This window comes from Stigmatopora nigra, chromosome 22, assembly GCF_051989575.1.
Source record: "Stigmatopora nigra isolate UIUO_SnigA chromosome 22, RoL_Snig_1.1, whole genome shotgun sequence".
NCBI lineage: Eukaryota > Metazoa > Chordata > Actinopteri > Syngnathiformes > Syngnathidae > Stigmatopora > Stigmatopora nigra.
Window position 1 is genome coordinate 6686231 of NC_135529.1, and position 21680 is coordinate 6707910.

At 41.6% G+C, this 21680-nt stretch overlaps 3 protein-coding genes across 3 annotated transcripts; 2 read left to right on the top strand and 1 right to left on the bottom strand.

Moving 5' to 3' along the window:
• Window positions 1-181: 181 nt before the first annotated feature.
• LOC144180913 (dihydropyrimidinase-related protein 2-like) lies at window positions 182-6184 on the top strand. Its single transcript, XM_077709069.1, has 14 exons — window positions 182-502; window positions 1566-1654; window positions 1830-2014; window positions 2152-2316; window positions 2576-2637; window positions 2758-2838; window positions 2992-3060; window positions 3148-3268; window positions 3348-3504; window positions 3700-3841; window positions 3921-4091; window positions 4245-4424; window positions 4513-4696; window positions 4770-6184. The coding sequence occupies exons 1-14, from the start codon at window positions 461-463 to the stop codon at window positions 4859-4861; spliced, it is 1740 nt and encodes a 579-aa protein (XP_077565195.1). The 5' UTR covers window positions 182-460; the 3' UTR covers window positions 4862-6184.
• Window positions 6185-6950: 766 nt separating this feature from the next.
• On the bottom strand, window positions 6951-11381 carry LOC144180914 (alpha-1A adrenergic receptor-like). The gene is made up of 2 exons (XM_077709070.1): window positions 9965-11381; window positions 6951-8935 (listed from the first exon to the last, which is right to left on the bottom strand). The coding sequence occupies exons 1-2, from the start codon at window positions 10860-10862 to the stop codon at window positions 8382-8384; spliced, it is 1452 nt and encodes a 483-aa protein (XP_077565196.1). The 5' UTR covers window positions 10863-11381; the 3' UTR covers window positions 6951-8381.
• An 8923-nt stretch (window positions 11382-20304) lies between these two features.
• LOC144215617 (transmembrane protein 230-like) lies at window positions 20305-21679 on the top strand. Its single transcript, XM_077744667.1, has 3 exons — window positions 20305-20567; window positions 20808-20930; window positions 21018-21679. Exons 1-3 carry the CDS (start codon window positions 20472-20474, stop codon window positions 21156-21158), a joined length of 360 nt encoding a protein of 119 aa, XP_077600793.1. The 5' UTR covers window positions 20305-20471; the 3' UTR covers window positions 21159-21679.
• Window position 21680: the final 1 nt, after the last annotated feature.

A 21680-nucleotide genomic window follows, 5' to 3' on the forward strand; every position in this document is an offset into this window, starting at 1 on the left:
TTAAAAATGCAGGCTTTTGTAATATTAAAAAATAAATTTACCAAGATAAAATCCCATTATGCCAAGGGATCTTTGACGCAATCAGTCAGATTGCAATATATAGCATTAACGATTTAATACATGTTAGTATAGTATAGTAATAAGAACACAACATGGAGCAGGGCTGACAAGGGTGGGGTACTGCGCATGCGTGTTGCGATTTAACCCCTTTCTTGAGACTTGTCTTCTCGGATCTTCCTGTAAATCCGAAAATCTGAATGATATTATCACATTGGAGCAAACGTTTTGAATTGGAGCATTGAATAGCAAATTATTAGCGTCATTCTCCATCGTTACAAGTAGTTAGACAGGTGCAAATTGCCCTGGGCGTCGACTATCCATTGAGCATCCATTCATTCTTTCACCGGCTGCTGAGCTAGCGTTAGCCGAGAGGGGACCACTCCAAGGAGAAATACTCAAAATGTCAGGTTATCAAGGGAAAAAGAACATTCCACGAATCACCGTGAGTATATTCTTCAACCAAACGTTTCAAATCTGCTATATTATCGTTTTTATCCTTTACAATAGCTTAGCAAACGCAAGCCGTCCTAACCATCCAATTACCACGGACAGCAGCATCCGTTTGCTTAGTTCCGTTAGTTTCCATGAATTATACCTTTATATGTTTGCAGCAAGTGTTTAATGTGTTATTCTTTCGTGCATTTTTGAGCCGCATGGCGTACTAAATATCGTGACAAAGAATAAAGTCGATGTAAAGTAGGTCACTGGACACCACCCATCCAAAAAAGCCATAATCTTGCAGCTGTTAGAGCCACATTGATTGGCGCAATATCGACATAAAATAATGGTGTTTATAGTTTTCAGTTAGCATGTTTTAACACTGCAACACTAACATGCTTTAACTGTGCACTGAAAGCTGCAATGCGTCTACGATCTTGACAACAGGTAGCTGTCAAATATAGACACTTCCATTATCTTATCTGACACGCATACTGCATACTCCAGAATGTATAACGATAATCTAAGATAAGCATTTCAGCAATGAGTTAAATATTATTCAAATGGGCTCACAAATGGATACAACATTAATATGGAAAAAAAATCTAATTTAGGTGAAGACTGGACTTTGTGTTATGGTTTTTGCTCAATCTGAGGGAATATACTTTTTATCATCCAAAACACTATTTACAAATGTACATGCAATGAATATTTTACAATCATGGTAATGTTTCAATGCGTTAGTGTTCTAGAACTGTATTGTTAGCGCACCATGTAAATTGTCTCGTCTAAACAGCTTATCATTGAGGCCATTATATCGTTATTCAGTGAAGTCAATGCAATTTGGCACATTTCACTTAGTCAAACAACAGCCCTTTTATTGTTATTGTTGGTACAATGTGAATGTGACAGTAGTCAGATTGATATGCACTGATTGGTATGGGACAGTTGTCGCTAGTGTGCACCGTATTAAAAGGGACTCGGGCCTAACCAATCAGTGCCATTATTTGCATTACTCTTGCCTCACTGTCTCACACCACCACAAGCTAACTGTCTGTACCTTACAGAGTGATCGTCTCCTCATAAAAGGAGCTAAGATCGTGAATGATGACCAGTCCTTCATGGCTGATATTTACATGGAGGATGGAGTCATCAAGTAAGTTTCAGTTTTGATGTTTCTTCCTTTCCCCGCATGAATAAATTCTCATCATTTTGTTAATCTCCAATGAACAGGAATCTGTGTTGACATATCTCTTTTTTTGACATATATGTCTTTCTAGTTTTTGCCAAGTATGTATTTGTATTGCTCAGTTCTTTTCCTGTTCTCACAGGCAAATCGGTGACAACCTCATTGTTCCTGGAGGAGTTAAGATCATAGAGGCTCACGGGAGAATGGTGATCCCTGGTGGCATTGATGTACACACTCGATTCCAGATGGTTGACCGAGGCATGGTGGCAGCAGATGACTTCTACCAGGGCACCCGAGCAGCCCTAGCAGGAGGCACCACCATGATCAGTAAGTTTTCATTGAAGGATCCATTTTCTGGGTGTGTTTTCAAAGGAAGTCCAAAATCCCCTTCATAGAGATTATAACATGACGCGTCATGTGTACATATTATTTGGGGTTCAAACCTGTTTTGGGGTGTGTCCTAGTCGACCACGTGGTGCCAGAACCTGGTATGGGCTTGGTTGAAGCTTTCAAGCAGTGGAGAGAATTCGCCGACAGCAAATCCTGCTGTGACTACTCTTTCCATGTGGATCTCACCGACTGGAAGAAAGGCACACAGGAGGAGATGGAGACCTTGGTGAAAGAACATGGTCAGCAATCAGCATTCAGAGTGCAACCGTTCTATTATTATCCGCAGCCATAAAAGAACCCCATCAATCATTTGTGTCACAAAAATCTCACTTTTCCCCCCGTTCACTCCCTGCATGGTGTTAAAAGATGTTTTGTCCAGATTCTCCCAAGTCTCCTTTGTAATGGTTACTTTGTTGTTTTACTCTTCCTTCTTTGGATTCTCCCTCCTTTGCTCTCTTTTTTTTCTACTTTTCGCTCTCATAAGTTTTCTATCTTCAGGTGTCAACTCTTTCCTGGTCTATTTGGCCTATAAGGATATTTTTCAACTTTCTGATTCTCAGGTATGCTAAGATCTTGGATGACATTGGCGAAGTCTTCTTCCACCAAATTTTTATGTTTAATATCTGTGTGTGGCTCATGCTAATGTGCCGACTAGCATTTTTATTATTATGTTGTTTTAGATTTACGAGGTATTCAGCGTTATCCGAGACTTGGGTGCCATCGCTCAAGTGCATGCTGAGAATGGGGACATCATTGCTGAGGTAAAGATATTTACTGTACATATACTATACTTTTGGATTATATCATCTGACTGTAAGCCACAGCCAAATTTTGTGACAACACATCTACTCTTTCTGTACAACTGACGAAAAAAGATGTCCAATCATATACATATTTGCTTTTGGATTTAACAGGAGCAGAGACGTATTCTCGAGCTGGGTATCACTGGGCCTGAAGGTCATGTGCTTAGCCGCCCAGAGGAGGTGAGGTGGCTTCAATTTGAAATGGTGCATGCCAAAAAAGAGCCTAAGAGAAATATAGTACATTCTTTTGTTGTGTATTCGCGGCAGGTCGAAGCAGAAGCTGTCAATCGCTCTATCACCATAGCCAATCAAACAAATTGTCCTGTCTACATCACCAAGGTTATGAGCAAGAGTGCTGCAGATGTCATCGCTCTAGCCAGGAAAAAGGGTATGTAGTGAAAATTTGCCCTATTTCTTTTCTGTTACGCTATAGCAATCGCAAGGACTCCTCCTTTTCATTTTCATAGGCTCTGTGGTTTTCGGAGAGCCCATCTCAGCAAGCTTGGGCACAGACGGGACCCATTATTGGAGCAAGAACTGGGCCAAGGCTGCGACCTACGTCACATCACCACCCCTCAGTCCTGATCCCACCACCCCTGATTACCTCAGCTCTCTGTTGTCGTGGTTGGTGCTTATAATGAAAGACTGCACGAGATATACCTGATCTGTGTGCTTGATTGTAAAACAAATGTTCAGGGTTAACTTCACTTTTAGTGCTCTCACGTGTTTCTTGTGATGTGATTTTATTTTTCTCCTTTTGTGCTTGCTAAAACTTGTATTAACAGCTGAAATAAGAGTTTTGCATTATGTCCTATTCAGCGGGGATCTGCAGGTGACGGCTAGTGCCCACTGCGCTTTCCAAACATCGCAACGCGCGGTAGGCAAAGATAACTTCACCCTCATTCCAGAGGGCACCACTGGAACTGAAGAGAGGATGTCTATCATCTGGGACAAATGTGTGGTGAGGGACAATATCCACTCTGCAAACAATCCTCCTCTATTGGTGTGTAGTCAGGCATTCCTGTGATATGTGCCACCAGGTCACCGGAAAGATGGATGAGAATCAGTTTGTGGCAGTGACAAGCACGAATGCAGCCAAGATCTTCAATCTTTTTCCACGCAAGGGCCGCATTGCTGTGGGCTCTGATGCTGACCTCGTCTTGTGGGACCCAGATGTCACCAAGATAATCTCGGCCAAGAACCACAACTCGGTATTTGTTTAGTTGTTTTATAAATTGGTAGTTTCCTCCCATTTCTTTCTCCAATACATGAAGGAATGTTGTCCAATTCAAGGCTCTCAATGGCCTCTAAAAATGTGTATAAAACTTTGTTTGTCTACACATCTTTCTCTTCTCTCTCGCTAGGCTATAGAGTACAACATTTTTGAGGGCATGGAGGTGCGTGGAGGTCCTCTGGTGGTGATCAGCCAAGGTAAAGTTGTGCTGGAAGAAGACAGCCTGCACACAACAGAGGGCTGTGGGCGCTACATAAGCCGTAAGGGCTTTCCGGACAACGTGTACAAGAAGATAAAGGCTCGTAGCAGGGTAAGTCCACATGGGGAATGAATGACCTTCCTCAGTGTCTGCTGAGCGGTCAGTGAACTCACACTGACGAATTGATGTGATCCTTCAGCTGACAGAGTTGCGCGGAGTCCCCCGGGGTCAGTACGATGGGCCGGTGTGTGAGGTGATTCTTACACCCAAAGTTTTGTCCGTGGTGCCCACTGCAAAGACTTCGCCGACCAAGCAGCAACAACAGCAACCATTCATTCAGCAGCCCATGCGTAACCTCCATCAGTCCGGCTTCAGTCTGTCAGGTACAAGTCAACTTTGGTCAGCAATTTTACGTGCATTTTTTGTGAATACGTCTTGTAATGATTTCCTTGTTAGGTGCCCAAATTGATGACAACGTTCCACGCCGCAACACCCAGCGCATTGTGGCTCCCCCTGGAGGAAAAACCAACATCACCAACCTCGGTTAAGCTGTTTGGCAAATGCACGAAGGTAGCGGGAAGTAAGGGAATGGTGGTCTGTCGCTCCTTATCTTGCCCTGCTATACACTTTTTCATTGTCACTCACTGTTATGTTGTATTGAACATTAACAAAAACACTTACTAATTTAATCTAGTAGGGACCATTTAAGGTAATTGAAGCTTGCTTGCCAATTTAACTTTTCCTAACTTCATGGGCCATTTTCCATTTTAGGACCATCAGTTTTTTCTTCCTTTCTTGAGTGTGCGAAAAGGTCAGTTCTCAATTGTTGTTACTGTATCCTCTTTATTTTCTCGGAGAAAAGTTCAAGACTGCAGATTTTGTTTTCTCCTTACTGTTTGATCTCGCTTTTTCATTTTGTTCTTCCTCGTGTTGAATTCATTTTAAGGTCGATTAATTGTTAATTCATTTAATTCTCATCCGATATTTTGGAGGCACATAACGTTCGAGATACTTTTTCTTATCTCACCTAAGCTCTTTTTTAATTGTTTGCCATTTCAACCTTGATAAGTAAATGATGTGTTTGCTGAACAGAAAAGGGAAATTTTGATGTGAGGTTTGCAGATATTTCTGCATCAGGTGCTATATGAGCAAGGCCAAGTATGTAAATGTGAAACTGTTAACTGTTCCTGCACCCATACACCATTGTCTTTCCTCTCGAGTTGCACCCGTTGATCAATTTAGCCACCTCGTGACACAAACTCATTATGCACCTGGATCAATCCAATCCAAATAATACACCCGTATGTAAGCTTGCAATTTGTTTAGTGGAGTGTCTATGTTTTTAGGTTTAACTGAAATAGCCCCTTGCCTGTTCGCTAAGATGTCAATAGCACCCTGTATCTATGAAGGCTCTTGAAAAAAAGTGATCCTTGAGACCTGACGGAACATTGCAACCTCAGATTCTTGTCTATTTAGAACTTTCGCTGTGTGCTGATCTTGTGTCCACTTCTCTCGTTGTTTGTGTCGTGAAACAAGTACCACCAATCCAGTCCTACTTTGTCTTACCTTTACTTATTTATATTACCAGTTGTTTGAAGCAGAGTAACAGTTAGAGTACGTCCCCCCAATGCTTGTGAAGTGCTGGACTAAATGTGAAGAGGATTCAATTATTTTGGCAGCGTTCTTGATAGTGTTTATTGAGCTGTATTATGCACTGCAGGTGTTGTCCCACTAAATGTGATATTAAGTCACATATATCTTGTAGAATACCAAGTTTGACTGTATACAAATCACTGGTCCTTTCTGCATCCAATCTGACCTGTGTTGACTTAGGTGGAGTAAAATATTATAAATAAAACTTTTGGTACTGACTTTTTTTGGAGACTTCATTGTTGTTGGGAATATTAGCAAGTATATAGGAAAGATTTTAACAGTGAATAATGCATTGAAATTGAGGTCATTAAATACCCTACTTTCTTTTTAGGTGTGCTAAAAAATCCAGAGGTAGTGCAAGTGACTTGGTAAGTAATTGTAGTTACTAATCCAGCACTAATTTGGCAAGTCAACTTGATTTCAGATCTTATCTTTGAACACAGTTCATGTATTTAGACACAAATCATGAAAATGGCATGACAATTTTTTACTGTAAATGACAGATGTTTACTCATCAGGCGTATGATGTCTTTTTTGTTTTGTATCATCCTCAAAATAGTCAACAAGGAGCTCATTGCAGAACTGAAAAGGTTTTCCATGCAGTGCAGGCTTGAGTAGAAGACATTCCACAGAGATACAGTGTCCAGACACTGGGTGGAAGCAAAGAGGAGAGAATACACTCCATATTATTTCACTGTCTTGTTTCAGGTATACAACTTGTTCCCCCGAAGGAAAAAAAATGTTAACGCATTAAAACATTCATTCAGCCATTCCATAAATATACTACCTGACTTCCCCTTTTATAGAGAGCCACTGGCTGTTAGACAAGTACCCCGTCTAGACATGAAACGATAAGCACTTTAATTATACAATGGAAAGGGCTTCCTAACGTCAGCATCTCCACCCACACATGCTTTGGCGAGAAATTGTCTCAGAAAGACGTCACAAAACTCATCCCTTTTGAAGAACTTCACAAACATGAGTCATCGGCAGAACGTCTTATTTAGACTATAGAATCAGAATAATAATTAAATTCTTAACCCCAGTATCTTTCTTATTCCCAAGATATAGTATTCTTCTCACATCCCTGGCTATGGAAAAGCATTCGGGCCCTATCTGTTCCAACATGACTAGAACCAAAAAGCACAAAGCAAAAATGCACTTGGTGTTAAAGTACTTGAACCCGACAATTCAGCCGATTTGGCACATTTGTACAACGTCTGGCAATTGTGAACCCTTTATTTGCTTACTTTAGGTGCTTAAGCAAGTGTCCAGCACATTTGTCAATACAGTTTATTAAGAATCTTGCACTAATTTCCCGTTCTCAACCCCTGATCGCATTAGACACCCTCAATAATTGGCCAATTAGTCCACATATGACTTCTATTTAGCCCACATCTTACTCACATCCCCAAATGACACAGGTATTTGTCGTAGGGGCTGATGGACATAATCCCGACACAGAGGACAATAGAGAGAGGTGAGAATTAGGTCAACGGGAACATCTCTGCTTTTATTGCTGATCTAGTGCCACCATCACTAATGGCATCTGTGCCGGGACGGCTTGATTTAAAGGTTAACAGTCGTGCCAGCCAATGACAAGCTCGCTGGCAGCCCCCTAGTGTGAGACAGCTAAAAGCTTCACTTGTACCAGCAAACTTAACACGTCGAAGGTTGAGAGAGATGTGGCGTAGGAAGTCTGTCGACCGCGTTGGCAGAAATCCCTTTTGCCCTTTGCACTTGTGAATGTTGTCACTAGTAAATATCACCATACATGGCTCAGCTGACAAAGGCAACAAATTGTGTATGTATATATGGTAGAATGTATGGGTGAGAAAATCCCAGGACAGGAATGTCTGAGATGACATGAGTTATGTTGACATACAAATCTGCGTTTTTTTTTTTTTTTTTAAAGAGGCTTGGAGGCTGGTCAGGATTGAGGTCAGCAACCACAAGGTCATCAAAAATTCCAAAAGTATATTAAGACTTCCATCTGGCACAGGAACCAAAAGAGGTGCATCAATTTGTGGGAATATGCAGAGAGAGAAGAATTAATGGGTAATATTTTTAATTTGACAAGGCTTACCTTCAGACTTGCACAGCGACATATAATTTAATTGGGTTTTTTTTTTGTGAAGGGACGCATGCGAAGATAATTTAAGACTGTTTAAAGCACAAACGACCCGCGTTATTTATCATGCAACAGAACAAAACATTTTCCCAGGATTTTAACCTTAGTCGTGCTATTTTAAGATGATATTTTTGCACCAAACTAAGATTTTTTTTTTATCAACATTTCTTGTCCAAGGGTGGCAAACAAACAGCTGTACATACAACTGGTTTCAATGTTTTGAATCCAAAATAGTGGAACTTGGCTCAACTCAGTAAATTTGGTCTCATGTGAAAATGCAGCGGTTATACAGGCTCCCCTTTATCCGACAAGGACAACTGATGGATTTTAATGGTGGGAAGATTTCCGACCGGAGGGGGCCGGCTGCAGTGGCCCCCCCGCCGAGGACCCCCACCGCTGGGGACGCAGCAGCAGGCCCGCCGGAAGTTTCTTCTGCACAGTTTGGCTACTTTTCTGCTTCTGTTGGCGGCTCCGATTCCCCCAGCGGAGCCGTCTGGGAAAACCTTCCACTCCCCGCTGCCCCGGGAGGACGGAGTCCCGGACAGGTCGACGGGGGACGAGGAGCTGAGCCGACAGGATGCCCCCCTGCCGGAAAGGTTCAGAGTCAGGGGCTGGTTAGGGACGTGCACTTGACTCTGGCTCACGGCCAGATGATCATGTCGATGTGGTCTGGGACTGCCTCGTAGACAGTGAGCTCCCAGTAAACTCTGGAAGGCTTTTTTAAATTCCTGGTTCGAGCACGGGTAGATGATGGGGTTGATGCAGCTGTTGAAGTAGCCTAGCCAGAAGGTGATCTTGAAGACAACGTCAGGTGGTCTGTGAGAAGGAAATATCGAGCCTGTGGGAATTAGAATAGATTAGATTAGAATGTTATTATATATTTGGGAAATGTCATTGGTTGGAGTAGCAAGACAGACACACAAGGCCTAGTTAAAAAAATGACTGTGTTAACAAATAGACTTACGGAATGTTCCATTTTGCCTGTCAAAGTAATTAAATACAAGACTAGAAGGTTAGCGGGAGTGATGCTATTTTCAGTTTGTTTGTCTATCATTTACTGTCCAGGACATGGGGGGGGGGGGGGGGGGGCTGATGTGTGAGAGGCTTTATTGGACGCTCCCTGCAGATGACAAACACTGGCTTTGAAAAATGAGATGGGGATGCACTGATAAACGGAAAGGAGGGAAGACGAGTGCTTGGGAGAAAATCATTTTGGGCCACATAGTCAAGGGCTATCATTTTATCCCCAGCTGGGCAAAATGCTCTGTTATTGCCTGCACCCCTCACTATGTAGTTTCATTTTTTGGGGTGACAAGACTTGTGAGGCATCACGACCCTGTCAAAAAGCATGCAACCTATTGCAATGTCTTAGATCAGGTTGTCATGTCATGGATACTACCCTTAAATATGAGATTGTATCTAGTGTTTAGAAAGACTGTTAGTTTTACCCATTCACAAATCCATTCTATGGATTTAAGATCATTGCCCTACAGAAGGGACATTTTAATTACAGTCGTTCGAGTATTTGTTTGTGCTTAAATTGCTGCGTAAATGCAGAATGTAGTTTTCATAAAGCAGACTAACCTTTGATCATCTACTTAAATGTAAATGGTTCTGTTTTTAATTATGATTCTATCTCCACTAAACAAATGGCGTTTTGGGAAGCTAATTTATACGCATTTGTATTCAAATCAAACTACAATTTGATGTGCACAGGAAATTGCTGTAGGACTGATGAGCAGTAGCATAGTCTCCATTATTAGTGTTAGATTTTAGGGGACATCTGATATTGCGACCAGTGAGAAAAAACACACACAAAACAGGTTGAAAAGAGTGTCATTATTAGGAATAATTAGTTGATACTCACTGATTGGGAGGACCAGGAAAAAAGGCAGCCAACACAGTATAAAGCAGCCCACCACAATGCCCAACGTCTTGGCCGCCTTCTTCTCTCGAGAGAACTTGAGCAATCGCAGTGCGAAATGGGTGCGTCTTCGAAGCGCCTCGTCGTCACTCACGCTGGCGTTGCCCCGGTGAATCCTCAACGTGACGAATTCCGAATCCGACTTCTCCCGTTTCTGACCTTCCCTCAGGCTGCGGCTCTCTCTGCGAGCCACCACGTACACCCTGCAGTACATGACCAGTACCACGGTCAAGGGAAGGTAGAAGGAGCCCACGGCGGAGAAGATGGCGTAGGCCGGCTCCTCCGTAATCTTGCAGACGGATTCGTCCTCCGGGGCCGGCTCTTTCCAGCCGAACAGGGGGCCGATGGATATGACCACGGACAGAACCCACAGAAACGCCACGGCCAGCAGAGCCCTTCGCTTGGTCATTATCGCCGGGTAACGAAGCGGGTAGCTGACTCCGATGTAGCGATCCACGGAGATCACACACAGGCTCATGATGGAGGCCGTGCAGCACAGCACGTCAACAGCCGCCCAAACATTGCAAAATACTCGCCCGAAAACCCAACGTTCCAGGATTTCGAATACGGCGGAGAAAGGCAGCACCGTGGAGCTCAGCAACAGATCGGCCACTGCCAGATTGACGATGAAATAATGGGTCACCGTGCGCAAGTGTCGGTGGCAAACTACCGAGAGGATGACTAGAATGTTCCCAACCACTCCGAACACGATGAAGACGCCAAGCACCAAGCCTACCACGACGGGCTTGATGGCGCTCAGGTCTAGGGTCAACAACTGGCTGCAGTTGGAGCAGTTTTGAGTCAGCGGAACCGGTGTCATGTTGGGTAAGGCGGACACCATCGGTCAGTTAGCAGCCCAAAACTGTCCTTTAAGTCTTTAGGCAGTCTTAAAAAGTCTATGGAAGTCAGATACTACAGCTCAATCTTGCTTGTGTGCTCTGAAAGTCAAAGTTTCATAACAAACAACGTCAGAAGTGGGTTGGCCCAGTTTGAACAAGTGACTGTGACTTTGGGGGTGCTTGTAGGACACATCTGGCTAGCTTAACAGTTGGCATGTCCATTGTACAGTTTCAGCCTGGCAAAAGTGGCCACAAATGCACTTGAGAGACCCATTCTTCAAATTTCGCTCTGTTTTCTTGCACTTGGAATGTTCAGTTGTCTAATTAGTAAGACAACTATCTAACTCAATTGAGGTCCTTTTTTCAATCCAAAAAGTGTGTTTGGAATCCAAATTCCGAGTATTAATCCCCAAAAACATCATTCAAGTCCGTGACGCCATTACTGGTGGTCGCAGCGCAGTCATGTTCCAGATTGACGTTCTTGATTGCTGGTGTAATTGCTGCGTGAATACAACAGGCGTGGAACAGATGCAGCATCCCCAGCCTTTGAAAGAAGAACGGAAATTAAAACTGCCATTAGAAAAAACAAAAGCAATCAAAACCATTTTGTCTCTTTTACATTGTCTGTCCTGCTCTCTTCCCCGGAGTCGGCCGACTCAAGATCAATGTGACTATCGCTTCATTATATCCACTTTGGCCCAAAAAGTACTTACATGTAAAGCCTACCCGAGCCGAATCAATCTGGGAAAATGACGAGAGAGTTCAAATAGGCTTGACACTATATTCCTTCAATATTGCCAGCCAGACCTGTTGAATTTATTCATTTCAAACAACCCACAGATGGTGAAAGGTGAAAGCATCACGTGGTCCCCATCATGTCTCTCCCCCCTTCTCTACAGCGCACCGCGCTATTAACCATTGACATTTGCCGCAAATTTCTGCTCGCTATTGCAGACTGAGTTCTTTGGAGTGGCTGATGGACTCCATGCTGCTGATAAGTTCTGCTGCGGGATGAAATAACGGTGTCGCTGGCATGCAGTGGTCAATGGGAAGCATTTGGAAAAGTGTATACTTGTATTTTTGTATGTAGTAATAATAGAGGTGAGCCTACTTTGCTGGTTTTTGATGACACGTCTGGTTTACATTATCCATGAAAAACGAGAGATTCGTTATTGAGTCTGCAAAGGTGGCTACAGCCTTAGGGAACTTAAAAATAAAAATGTATATCCACGGGGGGATATCTACCTGGAATAAATCCCCTTTGACATAATATGCATGCAACTGTGATGGATTTTCTTGCATATTAGCATTCCATTTAAATGAATGGACTAATATCTCAAGTGTTTAGATGGAAAATGTCTTGTTTTGTTGGGGTTTGGTGACTGGGTGTTTTTTCCTTGCATGATTGTATGAGTTTCACCTGGTGTGTTGTTTCTGGCTCCCCTTCCCTCGTGTGACCCAGGTGTTCGTTATTGTCATCAATCCCTGTCTGTGTATTTAAACCCCGTGTTTGTGTGTGTTGGCATGGAAGTGTTTTCTGTCCTCGTTATGTTTGCGGTGTCGTCGGTGTGCGTCTCTCCTGTTTTCGTCCTCCAAGTTAAGTCGTATTTTTATTAATTACATCCTAGAATGCATGTGTGGGGTCGGAAGTGACCCCATAAACTGTTATTATTAATGCAGGTCTTGGCTTTTGGTGTATTTTAGCGTTAGGCTCTTTTTGTTTATAAGCTCACAATATAATGGCAAAAAGGGAATTGGCACATGCACTAACTCATGATGTCGTTAATAAGGGGGGACTGAGATTCGCAATCATGTCAAGGACATTTTGGGACATGGGGTGACTCCACGGCTGCGGTTATTTTTAAGTGGAAGCGTAAACATCCACTCTGGCTCAGTTGCAATCTCCACCTCCTTACGCAGGATAAGCAGCGGCCACTGTGACACTCGCTGTTCCTTCTTCTTTAAGAATGACGGCGCAAGGGACTCATTCCCAAAATTAGCCTTTGCCGGCCGGGCACTGGGCCATAAACTACATTTTTAGGATTAAAAATTATTTCTATTGAAAACGAATTTCACATCATGATGTCTTAAATGCAAATGAGAGGATGCTGTTGATACTTTAGGAGTTATTAATGCAACAAGATCCATGCAAGAGGGTGAATGACCTTTTTACAGACTTCCAGTGGAGACATTTTTACTAGTTTATGTACACTTGTTGGAGAATTCATGCATATGAAGCCCCAAAAATTGCCTTGACAGAAAAATATCACAATTTCAGTCTCTCAATGAGTTGAATTTTGTAACCAAAATATTAGCCACAACTCAAAGAAGGCTAAAAAAGCACATTGTATATGTTTTTTATTTCCTTTTTAGTTTTACAGCTCCAGTACAAAATTGCACGACAACTAACCAATGCAGTCGACGTACGATCTCTGTTGTTTTTGGCACTGCAGGTGTACCTAATGTTGTGGTCAGTGCATTTTACTCTCTGAAATCCTAAAAGTAATTTAAAAAAATATTTCCCTCAACAGGAGAATGCTTTACCAAAGTCCCACAAGTTCACAATGTCCTAATATATATAATCCTATTTCTAATTTATGCAAATATTTCATTTGATTCCTCTCATATCCAATTGGCAACTATTTCCAAATGCTTCTCATGACATCCTTAATATATCAACTGAAATATAGGATTCAATTCTAGGCAAATTTCCAAATGATATCAAACACTTCTTTCTTTCTCTCCTCTCTAATTTTCGTAAATCTTTAAATCAAAACGGACTCACCCGTGCCTGGTGGCGTATCCAACATCTCTCGCAATGTCTTGGTCACGGCATCTCTGCCTGCGCGAGAACAACCGGCGAGGAGGAGAAGAAAGCATCACGAACGAGCCAGTCGATTCACGTGCTCCAGTCCAATGACGGCGAGTACTTAATGACCCTCCCTCCTCCTCCTCTTAGCCCTCCGTCTACTTGGACAGTGCGTCTCCCATCAGCACCCGGTGGAGCATCCTTATTTTTGCCCTCTTCCCCGGCCACCCACATAAGGTTCCTCACTCCTACGTCATCCAGAAAAATCCCTTTGCGTCTCTCTGCGACTTTCCATCGACGCTCGGACAACTTTGAAGACTTTTAGGAGGCGTGTTTCAACTGAGTGAACTTGATGAGTTCCCCCGTTGGCTGCGCTTAAAGGAATTGCTCAGCAAATTCAATTATGAGTGTGCAGGCGGGCGATTGTTTGAGTCTCATCTTCATCATCGAGGGAGAGACTGGTCGTTAATGTGGGAGCATACGTCTTGAATAATAGAATGGTCTTCTTGAATTGGCACCTTGCAGATGAATCGTATTTGCCTGTTGCGCCTCAAGCAATTTCAAAGGCGCATTGACTGAAAGGTTTGAATTATTTAAAAACATATCAGGGAAATGGGAACAAGGTTAAACTATAGATATTTATGTTCATTCTGAGTTTTAGACCTGTATAAGACGAGTGCCTTATTTCGTGAAGAAAAACTAAATGAGTACAATTAAAATGAATGGAAACAGAAAAAAAAAATTATAATGTCATGCCATTGACGACCAAAGACATCAGATTAATAAAAGGAAAAGACAGTACCATTTTTGGCTACGGTTTTTACATATAGTACACTGGTACCTTGACATATGGGCAGCTCTATCTACGAGATGCTCGAGATACGAGTAAAATTTCGATCAAATAATTCGCCCCAGATGCGAGAAAAAATTTGAGATGTGAGAAAGCCAGGTGGCCATGACATGAGAGGCTGTTTATCTTTTTTTTTGCCGCATCTCTTTCGTGTATAACAGATATCTACGAGCACTGAATTAATTATTCAAACCAGTTTCCGCTACACATGGACCAGATATATGCTTCTTCACAATTACACTCCTGGCTCCCCAAAGAATACGCAGACTAGGTTAATTAAATACTTAATAAACTCACAAATTAGTAGTACACAGCAAAGAGGGAGGGGCAGTTGTACGGGAATTTCAGTATGCAAGACATGAACAGAGGCCAAACATACATTTATTTGTCAAAAGACTATTTATGTAAGCAAATCCTGCGCCTTCACAATGGCAATAAATCAAAACAAGGGGTGAAGAAATGAGAATCAAGATGCAGTCCGATATAATATGGAAATAAATCAAAACAAAAAGTTAACATAACAAAACGGCCTTATGAATCACAGAAATAAAACCATGACGGTGAAATAATGTGGTTAGAACAATAGAGCTCTTTGCACAAAACAAAAATCTCAGATTCTACATTAACCAGCAGGGATTTTAGTGACATGAATATGAAATGTAACATTTATGCAAATGACTTTCCATTGTATTCATGCATAACTGCCTTGCAAGCACACACCCAAAATCTCCAATTTTGTGTTGTACTGGAGCACATCAATTGCTGAGAAACAACAAATGAATAAATATTTCACCTGAAAAATGCATAAATGAAAAGTGAATAACCTAAGTATTGAAAAAGAACCTCTTGAATTCAATTCTCATCCCATATGTGTGCCCGTCTTTGCATTTTAATTCAAGTTGAAGATGGCGGCGCGCACGGGTGCAGCGGCTCACTGCTCTCCAGTTCGTTCTTATCATCAAATTCGCCGATGACACCACTGTGATCGGACTCATCTCTGGCGGGGATGAGTCAGCTTACAGAGACGAGGTCGACAAACTGTCTTCTTGGTGCTCGGCGAACAATCTTACACTGAATACCGCAAAGACTAAAGAAATAATCTTGGACTTTCGCAAGCGCAGCACAGACCTGGCCCCACTCCTCATTAACGGAGTATGTGTAGACAGGGTCCAATCGTTCAAATTCCTGGGAGTCCACGTCACGGATAGGCTCTCCTGGTCCACAAACACCACAGTGTTAGTGAAGAAGGCCCAGAAACGACTCCACTTCCTCAGGGTACTGAGAAGGGACAAGTTGGACACCAAGCTTCTGGCAACCTTCTACAGAGCCACTGTGGAGAGCATCCTGACTTACGGCATCACAGTGTGGTATACCGGAAGCACGACAGCAGACAAAAAAGCCATACAGAGAGTGATAAACACTGCCCAGAAGATCGTCGGCTGCTCTCTGCCATCGCTAGAAGACATTGCCAACCCCCGATACCTCAGAAGAGCCGGGTCCATTGTTGGAGACCCATACCACCCTGGACACGGCCTGTTTCAGTTGCTTCCATCTGGCAGACGCTACAGGTCCTACAAAGCACGGACAAACAGGCTCAAGGACAGCTTCTTCCCAACTGCCATCAGGTCTCTGAACCTGCAGCAACACGTGACGTGACGACTACACATATCCCTACTATGAAATTAAGTCAAGTCGAATTGAAGAAACAGGAAGGTTGTTTGGTGCAGATCTACCTTCCACAGGATGACTGAGGGAGGGTAAGTATAAAGACAGAGGTAAGTGATCCATCTTATTCTTGTTGGCATCGGTGAGGCAACTTGTAGTCGCCGGAAAATGGCGCTCAAGGCGGAGAGCTAACAAGTATGAATATGTCATAAATAAATGTCATAAATGTGTCTGGCCTGGGAAGACGAACTTGTGGAGAAGCACTATACAATTTCGTCATACGCTGCTGAGGGTATGATGACTACTAGGCTTTTTGTCAAGTCAATGATGACGACAATGCCTATGTCTGATTTTCATTTTTTCATTTTTTTTCATTTAAGGATACATGATGCTATCTCAGACCTGTTGGAAAAGCAATTACCTGTTTGTAAGTCTCGGATGACGACTTTTTGAAAGGTACCCAAATCAATATCAGCACATTGACGGATATGCTCCCCACCATGGAGACAACCTCAGCTAAGACTAGTGTGAATGCCTGGTGCTAATGTTGGCATTTGCAGTGACATTCGCCTAATTGCTTTAATTAATCACCTCTCCCATCTTAATGATGGATGAATGTGTTCAGATTTTCATCTCTGGACAGTTTTTGGCACGTGCAGGACTAAAAAAAGAAAGGAAAAAATGCTGTCCTGCGTCACCTTTGTTGCGATGATATTCTGGAAGCCACTGCTCCTCAGGGTGAGACATTTTTTTTTTTAGAGAGTGCTCTGAAAGGTGCTGGGCTGCGTCATTGGGTTTATGAAGTGCCTGATATGGTGACAGCTGTCCACCTCCACTCACCTGATTCCATTGAGACAGCAATATCACTTCATATATAGATAGAATGGATTTAAAAGAAATGACAACCAAAACTAGCTGCAACCAAACAGAATCAACATAAACAAAGTAAATTTTCTTATGCATTGAATACAACAACGGCATTAGTCAAGTACCAGCAATGTTTCTAAATTGCTTTAAGTACATTTGGAAAACAGAGAAATGTCTCTCCTTTTCCTTTTCACATTGAGTCTGCATAGATATGAGTCGTAATGTTCAATAAAGCAGCACATCTGTCTGCCAAAATGATTTATCCTCAGCGTCTGCCGCGCCGCCCGACACAGAACAACGACATTATCGCTATATTTGCATGTCTATTTTCAAATCTAAAAGCACCTGGATCTGTAGAAACCACAGGTCGCTTTTTAAATATTTTTTCCAATCTTCAAGTGCAGGTAATGGTTCAGCTTTTGGGTTTTTTGGGGGCTTTGTCCAATCACTGGGGAGCTCATTATCTTAGCAGACAGAACAAGTCTCTAATTAGAGCTTAAATGCTATTCTTTTACTGCAAGGTGTCACTTGGAGTGTCAGAGATGTGCTAACATGACAGCATACGCCACTACATTGTTCCCCTCCGACCAGGAATGACTTTTCTATCACCTAATTAATTAATCACAACTCCAGATGGCACCTCAGCAGTGTTGTTATGCCACATGTGCAGCATCGATGATTCCCAACGAAGCAAACATGAGAATGGTTACATTTGAAGAGGATGGCGCAGTTCATATTGGAATTATGTGATCAGGTAAATAAGATCATTCGATCATTTTCCGTTATGCTTATCCTCACGAAGGTCGGGGGGCGCTGGAGTTTATTCCAGCCATATATTGGCAGTAGGCCCTGAGCCAATCGCAGGCCAGAAGGAGATGAGCAACCATTTATAATGACACCTAGGAACAATTCAAAAGCTTTAAACAGCCGACCATGCATGTTTTTAAGATGTGGGAGGAAACCAAAGTACCTGGAGAAAACCTACGCAAGCACAAAGAGGGGATGCAAACTTCACACAGGAAGGTTGGAACCCACCAAGGGATTGAACCCTCCAACTGTGAGATGGATTGGTAGGATAATTTTGGTATTTTTCACACAACTGTACTTTACCTGAGTTCTTTCATTCATTTAAAGCAACCGCTTAATCTAATTTCTTGGCTGTTTATACTGAAAAAAAATCAATTGATCGTAAAATGTCTCAAGAGAAAACATCTCCCCCTTTGAAGTAGCATGAATATTTAATGAGATTCTTAAAGATCTTGTATATGTTTTGTATTTGTATATATGTTCAACATAACATAGATTAATTTTGTGTGTCTGCAAACTATAAGAAAGAAACTCTAAATTACAACCACCACAAAAATGGACACTTATTTGTATGACAGTCGCATAAAAAATTGGCTTTTTGAAAAACAGACTTTTTACCAAGACTTCTATATTGACTTGAACTCGATACTTTGAGCGGTCGTAATGTTGCAACCAGGCATTTTGAATGGAAGCACATTTGTCTGCAGAACATCAGATAAACGAAAGGCAGTGCTTCAGTGGGCTGGATGGCATAAATGATGATGGATTTGGACAAATGAAGAGCCAGGATTAATAAACTTGGATTTGGCACACAAACGAAGCTGTGCCGTCCAGCAGTATTACTATTTGGAGTCTATTTACGTATATTTGCATTATGTAGATACACTTAATACTCCCAACCTTTAAAACTGTGCAAATACTGTACTGTAATAGGATATAAAGTTGAGATTTTGTTTCATTATTATATAGAAACATAATTCTGTATACTTAGTGCTGCCTGGTGCACATATGAGTTATACAAAATGTACTACTATATGAAACATAAATGGATGATTTTGTGTTTCATCGTCCCCGTGAGAGTGCAGTCTGAAAATATCCCATGTCTTTTTTTATAACATCATTTACAGCCTTGTTTACAGTTGTGTGAGGAACTTCCTCCCCTGATATGTTTTGTCATCCATTTTTTCTGATTTTCAGAGACCAGGTTTGTTCTAAGCAACATTGCTCAGAATACAATAGCAGACAGTCTTTCATCTTCCAACATATCGGAGTATCGTTTAGGATCGGCGTTTGTCTGAAGCCATTTGAGTTCGCAACAAAGACAAGTATACACAAAAGGCCACCAAGGTTATCCTTGATCACCCTCTTGCTCAATCAAGACCCCCATGTGGGGACTGCAGTGCTTTCAGAGTTGGTTTTTTTTCATGCTGCAAGCACTTCTACTATCAATATGCATTTGGCACATTATCACTTGGGAGATAATAATGGGGGTCTCTTTCAAACGTTGGACATTTGTCATTGATTGTCGACATGCCAGAGAGCCTTTTTTCCCCATAATGATTGCCCCTCAAGGTCCACACTGCAAACGGAATCCGGCCTACAAGAGAGTCCGTATTTGTCAATCTGACAGCCCAATTTTCCAATGCACAAGCAGGATAAAGTTGGACGGGGGCGGCGAGGGTCAGTGTTTCATTGACCTCGGCAGCATTAATTATTCTTTGGGGAAGAATTGTGGGCAAGGGTTGTTTTCATAGAGAGTTATACTACAGGCTGTTTTTGGCATGTTGACAATGGTATTTTTAAAAAGTAAATAGGATCACATTTATTAAAAGGCCGATCTTGTGGGCGATTCTCTCTCCAATAACCGTTTTGCAATTGCCATATTTAAAAAAATATTAATAAATTGATCATTATTTTGAGGATTTATTGAAAATTAATAGAATGGTTATGTTGTTGCTGGAAGCAACAAAATGATAAGGAAATTGAATATGAATTTATCATTAGAATTAGAATTAAGGATGGATTATCATTAGACCTGTCATATTCACTTGTTTTCAGACATATACGTTGGAAAATGATCATCTATCATATCTGTATGGGCAAAATGGTCGACTGGACTTGAACGACAGCTTGTGAGACGCACCCCATTGCGATAGGAAAGATGAAATAAAAGCGCACGTACGCTCGATAAATCAAATCTTGTGAATTCTGCAGCGCAATGTGGCCTGCTGTTGAAACCCAACAACGCCCTCTCGTGGTTTAGCTAAAACACTAATCACTTCGGAGAATGGGAATATCAAACGTTTCGTGTAAATTAATTATTTTAGAAGCCTGCTAAGGAAAAATATTTTTTTTTCATTTCAATGACTTTTAAGATATGTCCTACATATTTAAACAATGATGAAACCTATTCCATTTTGCGCATGCGTTCTGTAAACCAGGAAGTGCCGCGCAGAAACTCGATTAATCTCATCCGTTCATGTTTATGTTTTTCTTGGCTGCCTATTTTGTGTTTAATACGCGTCTGTACACCAAGTAAAGGTCCTTTTTGTGTATATATTCTTGTATCAAGTGGCAGACTCTCTTAAGAAAGCTGTCATTAGCGAACCAAAGATGCCAGCTCGTAGTTTTGTGTCCAACGGCGCTCCTGCCAGTAAAGTCAAGTATTCCAGGTTGGCCACTAATGACGACGGCTACATTGACTTACAGGTAATAACGACCCAAAAATATATATACATGTACTTTTGATTGCAAACTATATGGTCTAGTTTTTGGATCAAATGAGCTGTAAGAGTTAGTATTAGAAATGGGGGAACTGTAGGAAAAGAATAACACAGAATATATATATTTTTTGTTACACACCTCCAGGCTGTATGTGCATTATATTTAAAAAAAAAATACATTAATGTGATTAAGAAGTGTCATTAATGCAACATTCTCGTGTTCCAGTTCAAAAGGAGTCCACCCAAAGTCCCATACAAAGCCATCGCACTCGCCACAGTCCTTTTCTTGATTGGCACTCTGTTAATTATCATCGGTTCTCTTCTCCTGGCTGGTTATTTTGGAGTCACTGTGAGTAGAAAAACAAAGTTTCAAAACACACACAATGATATTAGCAGGCCACTTCTATACATTGAAATACTTTTCTAACTCTTTCAGCATTCTGATCGCACCGTTCCCGTCCTAGTGATAGGAATTCTTGTTTTTCTTCCTGGAATTTACCACTTGCGGATAGCTTATTACGCATCTAAAGGATACCCGGGATACTCCTATGATGACATCCCAGACTTTGATGATTAAATTCTTTCTTTCTTGTAACAAAATGAAGTCTTCAAATTTCAGACATTCAAGCCTCCATGATGGAAAATTAATTTTTGGAAACCTTAGACCTCAAATGTACTCGCTTTGCTTGTGAGTAAATTAAAACCCGTATGATTTAGGACATTCATGCCATTGTCATACCAGTGATTATGTTATGATTTTACTGTGGCATTAGCATGAGTATGTATATTCTGATGTACAAATTAGCTATTGTGGGCAATATAAATACTTTGTGACTGCGCTACCGTTGACTTTGTATAAATTTTCAGTATTGATTTCTTTCTTGACCGCTAGTTTTACTTTTCCTCCCTATTTTTTCCAAAGTTATCTAGAATAATTTGATGACCTAAAGGCTTATATTGTTCTTCTTCTCATTCTCAGCTCGAGCATAAACGGGGAACTTAATGCCTATTGGTGGTTGTTTCTGTTAGCCTTTTAACATCTTGACCTGGGTGAGCTTTTATTTTCTATATCTGCAATAAAATAATTTCCGAATTCAAT

Excerpts from the sequence above, each read along its gene's own strand:
- LOC144180913 (XM_077709069.1), top strand. The coding sequence starts at position 461 with ATGTCAGGTTATCAAGGGAAAAAGAACATTCCACGAATCACC. Across the intron at positions 503-1,565 it reads AGAACATTCCACGAATCACC|AGTGATCGTCTCCTCATAAA; the intron begins GTGAGTATATTC and ends TGTACCTTACAG. Across the intron at positions 2,839-2,991 it reads ATGGGGACATCATTGCTGAG|GAGCAGAGACGTATTCTCGA; the intron begins GTAAAGATATTT and ends TGGATTTAACAG.
- LOC144215617 (XM_077744667.1), top strand. The coding sequence starts at position 20,472 with ATGCCAGCTCGTAGTTTTGTGTCCAACGGCGCTCCTGCCAGTAAAGTC. Across the intron at positions 20,568-20,807 it reads ACGGCTACATTGACTTACAG|TTCAAAAGGAGTCCACCCAA; the intron begins GTAATAACGACC and ends CTCGTGTTCCAG. Across the intron at positions 20,931-21,017 it reads CTGGTTATTTTGGAGTCACT|CATTCTGATCGCACCGTTCC; the intron begins GTGAGTAGAAAA and ends TAACTCTTTCAG.
- LOC144180914 (XM_077709070.1), bottom strand. The coding sequence starts at position 10,862 with ATGGTGTCCGCCTTACCCAACATGACACCGGTTCCGCTGACTCAAAAC. Across the intron at positions 8,936-9,964 it reads TTTCCTGGTCCTCCCAATCA|GCTCGATATTTCCTTCTCAC; the intron begins GTGAGTATCAAC and ends TAATTCCCACAG.